Source organism: Maylandia zebra, linkage group LG17 (genome assembly GCF_041146795.1).
Source record: "Maylandia zebra isolate NMK-2024a linkage group LG17, Mzebra_GT3a, whole genome shotgun sequence".
NCBI lineage: Eukaryota > Metazoa > Chordata > Actinopteri > Cichliformes > Cichlidae > Maylandia > Maylandia zebra.
In genome coordinates this window covers 24,537,716-24,554,836 of record NC_135183.1, presented here as the reverse complement: position 1 = coordinate 24,554,836, position 17,121 = coordinate 24,537,716, and the positions used below count along the sequence as shown (strand labels likewise).

The 17,121-nt window shown below is 41.1% G+C and overlaps 1 protein-coding gene across 1 annotated transcript in view; it reads right to left on the bottom strand.

Moving 5' to 3' along the window:
- Nucleotides 1–268: 268 nt before the first annotated feature.
- The window catches only part of myf6 (myogenic factor 6), an 18,672-nt gene continuing 1,819 nt past the window's right edge, over nucleotides 269–17,121 (bottom strand). The window contains exons 2-6 of the mRNA XM_012918336.3: nucleotides 10,757–10,851; nucleotides 7,677–7,804; nucleotides 1,527–2,069; nucleotides 811–898; nucleotides 269–706 (exon numbers count right to left, since the gene is read on the bottom strand). Coding sequence (XP_012773790.1) covers nucleotides 624–706; nucleotides 811–898; nucleotides 1,527–2,033 — 678 coding nt within the window. The 5' untranslated portion in view covers nucleotides 2,034–2,069; nucleotides 7,677–7,804; nucleotides 10,757–10,851 and the 3' untranslated portion in view covers nucleotides 269–623. The remainder of the gene's footprint in view (nucleotides 707–810; nucleotides 899–1,526; nucleotides 2,070–7,676; nucleotides 7,805–10,756; nucleotides 10,852–17,121) is intronic.

Here is a 17,121-nt window from a genome sequence, read left to right as displayed (position 1 = left end):
ATTTGCCAGCAATCGCTAAAAATGGATAAGAGAAGAGTGGAAAAAGTTGCCTGGTCTGATGAGTCTTGATTTCTCCTGAGCTGTATCCAAGGTTCAGAGTGATGGTGGTGGTGTAATGGTCTGGGGGTTATTTTCTTGGCATGCTTTGGGCTGCTTAGTACCAACTGCATCTATGTCATGAAGGATTAAGGCAGTTCTGAAGGTAAAGGAGGGTTTAATAGAGTATCAGTCCTGAGTAACTAATAAGGATCAGGTGTTCCATCCAAAATACAATGGATTGCAAACACCAATCTGGCATGCCCTTGCAAATAAATATACCAAGGTTTGCACAACTGCAATAGTAGAACTCAGTCATTTATTTTGTTGGTCAGCTGTGTACATTAAATAAAGAGAATTTCAGCTTCCTTAAAGCCAAGGTTAGCCTTTGGACACAAAATAAATACATCTAAACTTCATGTCAATATAAAATATGTACAAATCTTTTGCGCTTCCTGTACAAATGAAGTACTTACAAACAGAAGTCAGAATGGTTTAGTATAGCAAAAATAGTTCACAGATGATCAGAATAGATCATATTGAAAATGTCAGATAGTTTGCTAATGTTTCAGTTTTCTGAGACGTCCTCACTGCCTGCTGTCGTTGGTGATGCTGTCCACGATGGAGGACAGCCGCAGGAGGCTGGAGGACGCGGAAGACTCACTGGCTCCTAAAATGAAAGGACTTATGATACCACATGATGTTTTCTCTTTTTCTCTTTTTTTAATGAATTTACACCTGACTTCAAGCAAAGGTAGTGTGCAAGGTGTGTACCTTCTGTGCGGTTCATTGCTGAAGTGGAATGGTCAGCAGAGGTTGGCCAAGCCTCAGAGGATTTCTTCCAGTGGTACTCACCGGCCACCTGTAAAAAACACACATTATCCATATTCTTTTCCACATAGCCTCATTTATCCTGTTTTCTTTCCCTCACCACGAACCAGTCACGGCAGATGAGCCAGGTTCCTTCCTCATGAAAGGGAGTTTTTCCTTCCCACAGTCACCAAGTGCATTTCCATAGGAGTTTGTTTGATTCTCTGTATTATTGTAGGGTCTTTACCTTACAATATAAAGCACCTTTAGGTGACTGTTGTGATTTGGGGCTACATAAATAAGAGCGAATTGATTAAATATTATTGCCTGTAATATGAAGAAAAAACTTTTAAATTATTGCAGAAACAGGCTGCTATTACTGAGAAGCATTCAACATTCAATAAGAAAGTAATTAAAAGTATTCAAAGACCACGACGTGAGAAATTTGTAATTATATTATTAGTGAAAACCACACTGCTAGATTAAAAAAATCAGTGTGGCACAGAGTAATAAGCATTCACGTTATAATGTCATTAATGAGCACCACAAACACATTAAAAGTCCAAACTGGGATATTCTTGATCGGGTGGGGAATAATCTGAAATCCACAGATGCACAGATTTACACATTCATGTGAATAGTAAGAGGAGTTTCCTCTTCAGGTTGGTATACTCGCTCACATTGTTTTCTTTTGCGTCACATGGAGATCCGGTTTTCTCCTGCTCGTCCAGCGTCTGCAGCAGCTCCTGCAGCCTCTCTATGTAGCTGATGGCGCTGCGTAAAATCTCCACTTTGGGTAGCCTCTGGTTGGGATTGGCTACGGTCTTCCTCTTCAGTGCGTCGAAGGCTTCGTTGATCTTCTTAAGCCTCCTCCTCTCCCTGAGGGTCGCAGCCTTACGTCTATCCGTGGGAGCCGTCTTTCTCTTGCAGATCTTACAGGCCCACATGAGGCACTGACCCTCGCAGTGCGCCCGGAGACCCGGAGGCGCGGGGACGTGCTCCTCTCCACTGCTCTCCCCACCGGACGGGACATTATCGTGACCCGCTTGGGACAGTGGGCTGTCATTGCCATTGTACAGAGGGGAAACCCCTGCCATATCCAAGTGCTGTAGTGGTCCATGATCTGCTTCCTCCAGATAGCGCAAATCATTAAAAAGATAACTGTTGGTCTCGAAAAGGTCCATCATATTGCTGCGCTCCTCACTCTGTATTCACACTGGTCTCTGGCATTTAAATAGAGCAGCAAGGACACAAGTCAACAGATTATATATAGAATGTGAAACTCTATCCAACACTTTGGCTGCCACACTGCAACAACCATCTTTTTTTTTTTCTTCAATCGGTCTTCACAACATACTGACTTTGTACAGACAGAAATGTCCCCTCAGGTTTCATAACAGGTGCATGTGTGTTATGATATTTCACAATGAAAAAGTAAATGTTACAGGATAGAGAGATTACTGTTTCTCGCTTTTATCCGTACATCACAGGGGGCTCTAATTTGTAGCAAAACACTTCATTAATAGTTATTAATAACTCATTAGTGTGTTTTTAAGTAACTGGACAAAAGCTCTGTGTTGCCAGGTTGGGTTGTAAAAAGTGTCTTTAACTGCTATGTCTGCAGCATAGTTTTAATTGTACGAATGAATGATTGAAAATGATCCTTTCCAAATAGGATTACATGGCAATCAAGGTTAGGAATCATTGCTGTAAAAATCTGATTCTTAAACCTAAAGAAAGAGAGTGTGGAGAGTTTCCATAATCTTCATTTTCCACCCTTCTTAACCACTGAGAGGGTCACAAAGTGCTGGAGGCGTCAGGCGTCAACCATGGGGCATCTTCAAACGAAATTCATTCAATTCTCAGTCTCTTTAACTGATAAGCCTTCGTAATGGTCAATACCAGCTGACATGAAGAATTATTCTCACTCTTAAACTGCCAATGAAGTCGCTAGTTAAATTTTGTTCTATGAATTTGACGACATCACAAAAAAGAAAGGGCTTTAAGTTGATTAAGAAGCCTTCACTGAGCAAGAGGCATTGAACACTGCCAACCATACAGCCCATCAAAGAGACACAGACATCCACACACACTCGAATCCACACGTAAAGACAATTGAGTTACAACTTAAAATGGCATGGCAACAGTTTTGGTCTGTGAGAGGAACCTGTGTAGACAAAAGTAGAATATGCAAACTTCTGGAAAAAAAAAGGCCTCAGGCAAGTTTGAACCTACAACTGTTCTTACTGTGGCGGCAGTTAATAAACAAATTTAAGGCTATTTCAGATGCCCTGGAGCTCTTTTTTTTTTTTGGAAACACCACATGAAGGAAGGAAGCTAATAAACTTCTAAACCCAAAAAAGAGAAAATCAGGTTGCATGATGGGTTGTGTATAATTTGACCAAATTGAATATTTTGCAATCTGGAAACCCAGTTGTGGTTCTTATTTATGACATGTTATTCTGTTTACTTTAAGGATCCATGACAAAAGCCAGATTTGATCAGCAAATCAGAAAACAACAATAGATATCATAATAGATTATTTCAAATAAACCATATCCCTGCTATTTTAACTCTAGTTTGTTGTGCTCATTTTAGACAGTATGGACAACTGTAAGTTGTATGAGGTCTCAACATAAATAGATGGGAATGCGCACAGTCAAAAGAGCTTTGAGAAATGTCTCAACTCGATGATATAAATAGAAACGTGGCTCAGTCATTTCAGATTCATAAAAGAGATAAAAGCCTGTGAAGAGGTGATATATTGCCTGTTGGCATTTTTCCTCCAAACTCAAAGGGCTGTGATTGGAAACTTCACAGGCAGGAATGTGAGGGATTCCTATTTTTGAGTGACTGCATGACCTTGTCTTTTGAAATGAAATAAGATGATCTCATTAGGCTGCGGCAGCCTTTGAGACACAAAAACAAACACATCTTTCGACATGCATCCAGATAACTGTCGGCTTCTTTGCGGAGCAGAGAGACACATAAAGAGCAGGGGTGTTTTGTTTTTTTTGAATGAATGAATGAATGAATGAATGAATGAATGAATGAATGAATCAAATTTAAGAGCAGAAGAGGCACTGGGACCTTGGTGGTGTGTACTAAAGCATGCTGCACAGCCAGCTCACATGTGGGGGTTTTATATGACCCTGCATGTGGAAGTCCCTTCCCTTCAGCTCCCAGCTTCTGTCATGTTGTTTTTAAAGAGTCACCAGTGCCTTTCATCATTTGACAGGATGTCTGAAATACTGCCACAAGTCAACACAACATCTCTAAGTCACCTTCTACACATATACTTGAACATATTGGCTCAGTTATTCCAAAAATTGTAATTGTCAGTTTCTAAGTTCTCGCTTCAGTATATGAGTAGCTCTCAGAACTCCACAGTATCTCTAAATCCTTAAATAATTGGCCCAACAACACATATAATTAAACCCCAATAAAGACACTATTAAAGTCAATTTGAGAGCTATACTGCACTGCAGTGTTCATTTGTATAGTTTACAAACCAATAAATATATGCAAACTGAAAAAAAATCAATAATATTGGCTTTGAACTGATATGATTTCTGTGATAAACAGCAGAGTAACCATAGGTTCTATAGTAATCCTTTGTATCTGGAGGAAATGTTTTAAATCTGCATTTTCTTCTAATGGCCAGCAGGGGGCAATACCTCTGGTTGTCTCTTTCCATAGACATGTATGAAAAAATGCTGCAAACCCATAGATCTATCTGGGTGCCCATGCTGAGCCCTGTCCACTGCTGAAACAACGGACACATGAGCATCAGAAATGGACCATGGAGCAATGAAAAAAGGTGGCCTGACTCAATGGAGCACGTTTGCTTTAACTTCACATGGATGGCAGGGTGCATCTCCGTTACTTACCTGGGAAACACCTGGCACTAGGATGCACTATGGTAGGAAGGCAAGCCAGCAGAGGAAGGGTGATGCTTTGAGCAATGTTCTGATTAGAAACCTTGGGTCCTGCCATCCATGTGGATGTTACTTTGACACATTCCACCTACCCAAGCATTGTTGTAGACCATGTACACCCTGAAAACCGTATTCCCTGATCGGTGTGGCCTCTACCAGCAGGATAATGCACCTGCACATAGCAGAAATGGCTCAGGCATGTTTGAGGAGCACAACAATGAGTCTGAGCTGTTAACCTGGCTTCCAAATTCTCCAGATCTCAGTTCACTTGAACATCTGTGCTGGGCAAACAATCCCAATCCACAGCAGCCCACCGTGTAACTAACAGGACTTAAAGGATCTGTTGCTAACATGTTGGTGCCAGATACCACAGCACACCTTTAGGTGTCTACTAGAGTTAATGGCTCAATGGTTCAGGGCATTGTTGTCAGCTAAGGGCAGACAAACACAATATTAGGCGGGTGGTCATACTGTTATGCCTGAGCTGTAGGCGGTTGTGTGTCCTTTAAGAGTGGGCGTGGCTTAAGGAGGAGTCAGGCAGGGACACCTTTTTGCCTCCACATGAGCCCAGCCCTCCTACTTATTCTACTTATATGATTGTTCTTCTACTCACCGGCTGCTAATACCTTTCCCTTACTTACCTGCTTTTCTGTTCCACATGCTCCTCATACTTACTATCTGACTTTTCCAGACCTGTGAATCTGCCTGACCCACTCTTACTGAGCCACTTGCTCAGCACCTTAAGAAGACTTGGGAACTCCCCTGTCTTGCGTTGCCCAAAGATACTGACCTAAATGTAACCCAAACCTTACATGACCAATATCTGAACTAAGGATGGGTATTGATAAGATTTTAACGATTCCGATTCCATTTTCGATTCTGTTTAACGATTCGATTCTTTATCGATTCTCTTATCGATTCTTATTTTTAAAAAAGGAGAACACTAAAGTCGATTAGCTTAGAACTTTGTTTTTTATCTTCTCTTTGAACAAGATAGAAATTTAGGAGTAACATGGCCTTACAAACCCAACAGTGAGATCTTAAGAGATCCACAGCCTACGGCTCTTCAATGGGGTGCCACAGGGTCCCCAGGAAAAAAAAAGTAAATGTAAAATAATAAAATAAATATTCTTCTGTAGCAATAACAAAGTATAACATAAATTATTCTGTAGCAATTACACAAGAATATCCAGTAATGTCCCTGCCTACAATTAAACACATTCACTTACCAAAGTGAAATCGGGGGCATCTGCTGTGGCAAATGGGTGCAAGCCTTTGACCACAAACTTAGTCACTGCTCGGTGACATTCGTCTATCCTGGCCTGAAAGGAGACGCTACCGGTAGACTGCAGCAAGAACTGCCAGCATCTGAGCCAGACTCTGTCTGTCTCATCATGATCACCTAAATGCACAGTAATGGCAGGTTTTGTAATAAGGCAGCTAACATCATATGCACTGTTAGTTGATTATTTACCTGCCGCATTAACGGGAGAGGACGTGCAAACGTTACCGCTGCTGCTGGGTTGAGATTCATGAGTCCGGAGCGGAATTAAAAACACGACATTCATTTAAGGTCATCGCGTGTTTTGTGAACAAATGCTTTTGCATATTCGTAGTGTTTCCTCCCTTAAATGAAATATCTACTTTGCAAGTATTGCAAGTTGCCCTGTTGTCATCCGTTCTCGTAAAGTATGACCAAACTTTTGAGCATTTGAGCCGCTGGCGCCGTGTTTCCTGCCGGGTAAATGACGCTCCGCAACGTGGTGACGTCATTCGGGGCGACTGGAATCGATAAGGGAATCCAAGGAATTGAAACAGTGGGAACCGGTTCTCAACAAGAACCGGTTTTCGATACCCATCCCTAATCTGAACGTTAACTGTTGTTGCACCTTCTTGTGTTCTGTCTTTGAGTCACTCAGGTTTAACCTTCACACATTTGTTTTTTAAATTACTGCCAGATAATTTGAATTCAATCTAAGTGTTTCACACTTTAGATGACAGGATACATTAAAGAAATATCTATAACATACCAACACACATTCAAACATGCTTTCACAAAGCCGCATGCCAAATATTTGTATGAGCATGACATTTGATGGCATAAATAAAATTTTGACGTTAATCACTGGAATTTTGAGAATATGTTTTTTTGTAGTCACAGGGAGAAAACAGCTCGTATCCATAAAGCCTCGTTAGAAAAGCTAAACATAATCCAGTAAAATGCTTAAATTATGCAGCTGTGTTAAAATAGAAGCTGTGTGTGTTGCTCTACATGCTATATTGCAAATGCATGAGATTTCTTTTGTGCTTTTACTTTAAAGGCGAAGTCACTTGTCAGAAACAATATAGCTTTCATTATTAGTTTTTCAAACAGCAGAGGTGACACATACGATATAGAATAGAAAGTGTGTGTGTGTGTGTGTGTGTGTGTGTGTGTGTGTGTGTGTGTGTGTGTGTGTGTGTGTGTGTGTGCGAGGTAGGTATTTGGTGTCTGGATATGTTTTGTCAGCCACGGTAAATTTTTGTGTCTCTGTCACTGCTGCTTTGTCATTTTCACGCAAACACAAAGTCGTGATGAAAAAGAAAAATGATGAATAGTGATAAATGAATGACGATTATAAATAAATTGTCTCAACAGAATATAAATTAAAATTAGACTCATTTCAGACTTTAATTTGCCTCGATTATTGCACCGCAATGAAAAGTACTCATCCTCCAGGTGAACGGAGTCGCGTCCCTGCTGTGCCCTGATCGTGTATTCTCCCCCCAGGGGTTGGCCTACTGCGCATCCTGAACCTGACCGTAAATTCCCATCAGTGTTGAGGGGTTGACGCTTCAGCTGTCAGGGAGAATCATGGGATGGGGTGGGGGGGAGGGGGGGCAGAAACTTACACTAGAAGATCAGGCCTCTAAGGGAAGACGATGCAGTCAGGATGGGTTGCACGAAGCGTAAATCTGCCTGGAATCCAAAGAGGCTCAGAGGCGTCAGCTCTGCGGTCTGAACACGTAACAGGCAAAATCTGTGTGTAAAGACACAATGGGTGTGTTTAAAATGTCTGTATGACATATTGCTTCTTGAGATTGTCTTTCAGTGGTAAATAAAAAGGTCATTGTACAGCAGTTCAGCAGTGAGACATTCCTGTTTGAAGGTACACTTTGATGTTCTTGGGGAATCCATATACTTTCTTCTTTAGCTCAATTAAAATTAAAACCACTCATGTCTGTCCACTTAATACAAAGCTACAGGCCAAAGACTGTTAGCTCATCACAGCAGAAAGAGTGAATCAGTGGCACATGGGAGAAGTTTGCCTGCAGGGCTTTCTGGCAGAAAGTTCCTTTTGTTATTTTCAGATTTCAGTAGCAGTTTAGTCAGGTTAACAAAGTCTTAGAGAGCGTGTCTGGCAGAAAGCCTTAAAGGCAGAGTTATCTCATGTGTTTAATTGTTCAACAGGCATATTTATAATGCAAACCACCAAATCGACCAAGCAGGTCTGCTGCCTAAATCTAACCAAACCGTGTCTGAAAACTGAAAACGATTTAAAGAAACCTTTCTTCCAGAATGCCCTGAAGGCAGACTTCTACCACTAAACCTTAGCTCACTAAGTTCTGTCAATAGGTAACACAGTCTGATCATCAGCACATTTAAAGATGACCAATAAACACTTCATATATATATATTGTTTGTTTAAAGAGTTCAAAAGGTAGAGCAGATGTTGTCAGGGTTAATCTGGGAGCCAGCACAGAAAAATGTTAATCACTTGTAGTGTTTGTAAGGTTCAGGTACATCTCTTGACATCAGCTGTTTTAATCACTGTTAGAGTGGGATACACTTATCTACAAGCTCCCTGAGAGCTTTGTTATACACTCACTGGACGCTTCAGTGACACGTTGCTAGGACTGGGTTGGAGCTCATTTTGCCTCCAGACTTTAATTCCTTGTAATACAGATTCAACAAGATGCTACAAACACTGTTGACACGACAGCATCACTTGTTTCACGGGATGATATGTGGAAGCAGTCATCAGAAGATGCGTGCACATGCTCAGCAACAATATTCACTCTGATGCTCAGTTTGAACTTCAACATGTCGCCTTAACCGAGTCCCAATGGCTACATTCTTTGACTTGTATCCATTTTCTTCTGTTTATCAAATTTAGGGTTGTGATTGTTCTAAAACGTATCCCTGCTGAGGCAAAAGGTTGGTGGATTTGAACCCAGTAGCACACACACACACACACACACACACACACACACACACACTCCAGTGGATGCATCAGGGACATCCAGGGTTTAGTATCTTGCTGGGGATCAGAAAACTGACCTTGAGATTGGCAGACAACCTGCTGCACTACCTGAGGCACAGCAAAAGATTTCATGGCTTTTATCATAGGTCTAAAGATGTGGTTCTATCAGGCAAGATCAGATGTGTCAGTAAATTTCAGAACTGCTGGCAGGTTTTTCCTCTTTCTTTTTTTTTCTTCTTTTAAATCTTTTAGGTCTGGACAGAATGAGGTTAGAGGTTTCCTTTATCCTAAGTGGGGCTGCTTGTGCTGAGATGGGAAAAAATCCACATATTTCCCCAAATGTGAAATTATTCTATAAATATATTTATCAGAAAGCTTTCTACTACTTTCTTTTACAATAAGTTTAACACTGTATCAGTCTGATAGAGTCAAACATCAAAAAACTGCTTAAAATCACAGGAAGTTCAAGAAGAAGAAAGTTTTAATAAGGAACTTCCACACTTTGACAGCACCTCAGATATTAAGCATATTAAAGTCAGATGTAATCCCAAAGGGGACAGACAGTAGCTCCTCCAGTGGCACTTCAGAGACATTTTTTCCTTTGTGAATAATTGATCAAGCAATGGAGGAGAGGTGAAAGAGAGAAAATGAAATACACCAAGGTGCTGCTGATCTCATTTGTCTGTTTTTGTAAAGACAGAACCTGCACATTAACAGATTATCTTTGGAATAAAATAATAACAGATTGAAAGTAATATTTTGTTACAGAAATATTTCTCCCTCTCATATATAACTCTCTTAAAAACACATGCATTCCTCTTTGCATATCACATTATCCAGTGACTCGTTTTTGCTTGATTAGGTTAATGAATGCTAAAGTTGTGTAACAGTGTATTTATCTTACTTTTCCCTCCCCGTGTTTCTTTAGGGCTTCTCTACGCGCACTGTCTAAAACTCTAACGTTCGTGCCTATCGTGTTCTGTTACAGTTCACGTAGGGTCTTGAACACACAGGTCATGTCCGTGATTTTTCTCCTTCTAGCGGGTGTTAGAAGTCGGATCCAGTTAGGACCAGTGCTGACATGAGGGTCACAAACACAACTGATAATGAACATGAACTTTAGGACCTCTTCTCTCCGAGCTTTCCACCCTTCCTCGCACGCCACCTCCCCGCACCCCCTCGGCTTAACAGCACCTCCTGACTCAGACAGAACTCATTGGGGTGCTTGAGAGGAAACGCTGAGCACCGTGACGGACACAGCGCATATAACCCAGCTCCACACCTGGGATATGAATTAGCCAATCAGAGGTTAAGTACTGTGGTCATGGGCCTGATGACAAAGCTTCACCTGGGATCACAGCTTCTCGACCTTCAGGGTCAGCCTGCAAAAAGAGGCCAGTAGACGAGTGGAAAAGAGAGCTCATGTCTCAATAAAGTTATGGTTTAAGACGACACTAAAAATGAATTTATTGTCACAGTCTGTGACAGTCATTTTGTTTTCTTTCTCATAGGTGTATAGGGGCATCCCTGACCCAGTTTCGGTCAGCACATCTGTTTACATATTGTCTCATCACCTTCTCGGATTAAAGGACCAGCTTGTCACCTTTGTGGTGGTAATCAGGCTCTCAAATTGTGAGTGATTTTTGCTTGCGTCTATTACATTGTTGTCTTGTTTCTGCTTCTAGTTAAATGCAGGTGTGAAATGACAAGGAAAACACAATTACTCACCAGTCCTCTCTTCTTTCACAGTTCTCTCTTCTTGCATCCATGCGCAGAAAACCTATTAGCTGGGTTGAACTAGCCTGTCTCCCTGCCTTTAACTCCTGTTAAAATAAAAGCACTTAAAACTTGTTTTGGTTTAAAATGGTCTGCTTTTGAGTCCACCGGTCCTGTAATACTTGAGATCACCACTGCTTATTTTGAAGAGATGTGTCTTTGTGGACTTTGGATAGCAAAGGCTTTGATAGCTAACCCGAGCTGGCTAGCAGGTAAATGAAGTAGCTAGCAGGTAAGCATGAACTGTTTTATTTAGCAGTAAATACAGCCATAACGAAGCATGCTATAAGTAAACTAGGCCAGCGTACCTGCAAATAAAAAAATAATAAACTGGATGGATTCGAATTAATCAGAATTTCTTTTGCTGGGATAATACTTTTTCATCGTGGGCCATAATATAATCCCTTCTTAACCAGTACCACTCGTGTCTCCCCATTATGCACCAGTATGGCATTATAGCTTTGGTGTTTCGGTACACCATGTACCACAGAAAGAGATTGGCCTCCAAGAGATAATGGTACCACTTTGGATTGAAGGATTATAGTTATGCAACCACGGCATTGTTTGCAGCCCGAGCAGGATGAGGGTCAGGCTGTGGAGGTAGAAGCAGGTTGGTTGAAAAGTGTTTGTCATGATGGCAAAAAAGAACAAAAAACCCCCCCATCAAATATCAAAAAGCACCATGGAAAAAACCAGGAGCAACACAAACACAATCCAGAGTAACCTGCAGACCACATTTTTGAAATTCCCCCCTGGTGAGAGTACAAAGCTACAAATTGTCCACACCAGGTTGCAAAGTTGCCACGATAGGTTTGCCAGCTAGGAACCCATGGTTGTCATTATGTTTTGCATTTTGTTATATATTTTGTTGTCATTTTTCTGACTTTTTTAAGCAATAAAAAACACTTGCCCAGCTTGTGGTCTGGGCTCAAATAACCCCTTCATGGATCGCCACACTTGTCCCAAAACCCACCTTTTTTGGGATAAATGAGCCTTGCCTGTGACTTTGATAAAAGGACAAATGAGAACAGTATGGTTGGAAACAGCTGTCCCAAAAAACTACCGTACACACAGATATATATGAGGCAACCATTAAATGGCCTAACTGAAAAAAGACCGGGTACAAACTCACTCTCACTTCATTCTTTCTGCTTATATACTTATTAAATTTTCATTACCTGACAGAAATAATTTAAAATATCAAACTACTCCACACAAATACTAATATTTTGAAGAGAGTTCTTAAAGAGAAAGACTTTACAATCAAGACTTTAAGGCTGCTTAAACATTTCAACTCCAGCTAAAAAGTTCATTTACACTTTCTTTACATGCCAGTCACACAGGACGTCATATATTCACACATTTGCAACATATATTATATTTACACCAAATGTTGGTGTAATTGATCTGCTAAACTGTTACTGTTATTTTGATAATATGGGGTAAGGAAGCTCGAGGTCATTGTGCTCTAATGCACAGTGCGTAGGCTGGAAATTCCTAAGAGCTTTTCTGCACAGTCTGGAAGAGTGCCATACGAGGCTAAAGTCTTGAACAAACAATGGCTCCTCTCCGTGAGCCAACAGGAACTCTGAGACAGTCAGCAGCAGACGGTATCACGGGCCCTGCTGCCCTCATGATAGCATCTCCCTGATCTTTTTGGCCTGGCTCTCTCCAGTGTGCAGCCTATAGATTCAACGGTGGTCAAACAAAGCAGAGAATAACGGTCTCGTCAGCTAAGCTAACAGACGGGTCCTCTCACTCGTGCCCTGAGCTGTGGGTTAGAGTAGCGTCTTGGGTTTCAAAGGCAAAAGGGGAGGGGACACTGATGGCATCTGCCCTCTCTCTGGTGGACGGTGCAGGGATTCAGTTCAAAGGCTCAGCGGCTGAAGTGCATCAATTAGCGAGGGGAAAAAGCTGGCTAACTTGCCAACTCTCTATGACCTCAGAGCATTACATTATGAGGCACACTGAGAGTGTTGCACACTGGTCAGGCAATATCAATAGCCCCTTGCAAATGGACTGGTATTGATGGACTGGCTTAAAGGGTTGTTCCTGCAAATGGATGCAAAGAATAATACAGAGCGTTTAGCATGGAGAAACGAGGAAGAAACACTAGCAAAGGGTGGGCGGCTTTTGCCAGCTGTTTGCTTGGTTGTTCCATCACTGTTTCAACAGGTCTCCATTCTAGTAAACACTAAGAATGACCCTGTGCGACTTATCACCTGACATCCAATGGCAATTTAGTTTGGAGTGATCCGAAGGCCCCTCCTGATTGATTCTGTCCTCATTCGGGGGAGTGATGGATTAGCCTTTTGCCATTTGGCCGGTGCGTGTTTGGGGCTGTATCCCCTTCTGTCTGCCAGATAGAGCCACTGATGAAGAGTTAGAGGGGGCACTGGCCTTGACCCAGCAGCAAATGATATGAAACCCCTTGTCTGGCCAGTGAGGTGAGGCGCTGACCCCACTGGCCTTAGCCTGTCTCGCCTTCAGCTCTTATTCATGTACTTTATGATTATTGCCTTGCATGAGAGAGTGGCACCATGAGAGGCATTTCTAAAAACTGGATTTTCTTGCATAAAGAATCCAAATAGAGGGTGTTTTTTTAAAGCAGTCTGAGGGATTTCTTTCTCGTCTTTTTGTCCTTCTTTTTTCCCTTTTTGCCGAGTCGCTTTGATGTTAGAGCCTGTAAACGATATGGTGGAGCATCGCTATCATGAATATCACACTGCCTCTGGGAGTCGGGGATGTAGCCAGCGATAACACAAAATGAATCCAATCATCAGCAAGTGTGACTGCAGTCATGGCAACCTCAGGGACAATGATCCACCAATATTAGTTTTTTTCTGAAGTATCTCAGCCAAGAACAAAGCGTGTTTTGTTACATTGAAAATTACACTTTTGAATAACAACAACAGCAGAGTTTTCTAGGGCAGGATAAAGTGTCTGGCTCCAAGAGAAACTAATAGGATATTGATGAATGTCAGTGTTGACGAGCGGGAACAGGAGCACTGCTGCGCTGTATAATTGGTTATATGGGGTTCTATCATTAAAACAACAGATAGGAAGGGCACACGAGCTTCGGCTGGATGCAGGTAATAACACGATAGCCATAAAGTCACAGTGGGTAAAGCGCACAGCCATGTCCGGCTCAGCTGTTACGAAGAGCCTTTGTTATTTAAAACCGATGCTTTATCCTGCTGATTGAAAAATGTAGTTGATGTGATGGTTCTTCCAATGGCGTATCATCCAAAGTCAACATTATTTCACTTGAGCTTTGTGAGGCATTTTCCTCCAAACTGTCTGTGTGACTGCTTTAATCGTCAATCCAGCAACAAAGAAACACATTTTAATATCCTTTACTTCCAATTAGTAATCTTAGATTTCTTGTGGGGCTGTACGTGTTTCTTTTTTTATTTCTGATCTCCATAATGATACACTAAGAGCTTAAATATTGTTAGATATCCAAGGATGATGAAAGAAGTGTGTGTAGATAATATTAGGACTGTAGCATATCACAATCTATATCTGCTTTGCAGATATAATATGGATAATAGTGAACATTAATTAAATACATGGCTATATGCACTGCATACCAAGGCCATAATATTTTAAATACAGCATCTTTTTACATCTAGGGTTGTAAAAGTTTTTTTAATAACACACCACATCTGCCTTAAAACAAAAACAATTTGAGTATGTAATAGTCAGTAGATCTTCAATGTTTTAGACAATAACCATTTGAAATACACACACTTGGCACTTCATTGGGTATACCTTGCTAGGGTTTGGTCCTCTTTTGCCTTCAGAACTGCTGTAACTCTTTGTTGCATAGACTCAACAAGGTGCTAGAGGTTTTGGACATGATAGCTTCACATAGTTGCTGCAGATTGTCAGCTACACATCTGCTCCAACAGATCCCAAAGGTGCTCCATTGGACTGACATCTGGTGACTATGGAGGCCATTTGAGTACAGTGAACTCATTGTTCATTGTAAGAAACCAGTTTGAGCAATATGACATGGTGCGTTATCGTGCTGGAAGCAACCATCAGAAGATGGACACAATGTGATAATAACAAGATGGACATAGTCAACAGCAATTACTGAGCTGGTAATGTTTAAACAATGCTCAGTTGGTATCAGACCAGAGAACATTTTTCTGATCTCCTATTATCCACATTTGATGAGCCAGTGAAAACTGTAGCTGGCACAAGCGGCACGTAGTGTGATCTTCTGCTGCTGTAGCCCATCTGCTTAAAGTTCGGCGTGTTCAGAGATGCTCTTTTATAATTAGTTACTATATTTGAGTTACTGTTTCCTTCCTATCAAGTAAAATAAGTCTTAATATTCTCCTCTGACCTCTGATATTAACGAGGCAGAGCATTGCCAGTGAGTGGATATTTTCTCTGTATACCCTAGAGATGGTTGTGTGGAATAATCTTAGTAAATCAGGAGTTAATAAAATGCTGAGACCGACCCATCTGTATGCCACAATTATGCCATGTTCAAAGTTTTCGTTTTTGTGCCTCACCCTCGCTTGCCTTTTTTCAATTCTTTCACTTCTTCACTTCTCATTAGCACATGGGGATCTACCAGACCCGGGAGCCGCTGCCAGTCCCCATCAAGGACGTCCCCAAACTGCAGCTCAATTCTTCATTAAGCTATATGTCTTTATCTACTAGAAAACGCTGCCAAAGCTAAAATCAGGATGTGGGCCCAGCTAGTGAAATGCAGACATGTTTAAGTTACTACCAGGTGACTGGCTAAATAGATATTGGAAAGAAGTTGAGCATGTTTATCTAATAATGTGACATAATCATGGTCACATAATCATTATGTGAGTCAGTGAAGAAAGGGATTCTTTCAGGCCTAATTTCATTAACAGTATGAGAGTTGAGCACATTGTCCAGACAAAAACGAATATAGATTGGTGAAGTCAACAAACAAATGTGGTTTATTATATTCGTTCTTCATTTTGAATATTCCACAGAAAACATGAAGTGGACATTTAGAATGTCTTCCTTTTAAAATGCAGATGACAACACTTTTCATGATACTGATGACGTTTATGTTAACTCAATTTTAAAAAGTCTTTACATTAAGATTTTTTTTCATTCGATATTTTAAATTGGATATTGTCTTCACAGCAAAACTCACCTTTAGTGGTTTTAAAGTTTCAAGTTTGGCATCAAGTCTGGCCATCAGTTCAGATAAAGGCATGGCAAAGAGAAGTGATCAATAGTTATCCCACTAGCTAATCATGGCGCATCTATAATTCACTGTGATATTAAATCAGATTTGCGGTGAAGTAGTTATGGGGTCAGCGCCAGGTGGTGTTGATTTGTACAGCTGCTGCATATCTGTTAATCAGCTTTTCCTTTTTTATGCAGCAGAATGATGGAACCTGGAGACATACACACACTATGGAGCAGCCATGCTAGGCTGCACACCAAGCCCAAGAAAGAGAGTTATCTGAGGTGTTGTTTAGAGTGCACTCTGCCATGCTGGGTTTAGCAGAGTACACAGCTTTTATTTGTATGTGTGTGTGAGGGCAAGAGCAAGTAAACTGGCTCTGTGCTAAGGAAGGACCCATGGGTACTAGAATCCTTGTTGCAGAATGCTAATTTTGCCTAGAAAAACTATCTTTCACTATAACTGAAGGCTGAACTACATGAACTAGAAGCAACCTGTCACTCAGTGATGCAAAATCATTGAGCATCAATACTATTTATGTTGGGAGGGTTATCAGTTTTAATGAAAGAGGAAATGGGGACAGCGCCGGGCTATAAACTTTTTTATTTCTGCTGTAAAGCTGTAAATACATTTTACCATTGAGCTGGTTCACGAGGAAATCAGTAGTTAATCTGTTGACTTCCTTTCTGGAGGCAATGACTAATATTTTAAAGGTCATGGTTTAGCAAGTAGGTATCCAGGCCAGTGGCATCTGTATCTTTGGGCATAATTCAAAAGGACATAGGAGGGCAGATTAACTCTTTTTTTAAGTTAAATAATAGCTAAATCTTTGTTAGATGGCAACATAATGTTAGATGGTGATGTAATGGTATAAACAATGAAAGGTGGTGGATTAGCCAATTGGTCATGATCAACTCTGGCCTGGACCAATTACAATACATCCGCATTGAGGGGGAAAGGAACGCGATTCATCCCGGACTTCAGCTAGAATGAAAAAAAAGACACAAAGCTGGAGTTATTCTGTCTTTATGCTGTCAGCTGCATCTTCTTCTCTCATTCTCTCCCCTCCCTCTCCTGTTGCTACTTCAATCATGAAACTGATCAATGATCAGCCGATCGTCTCTCT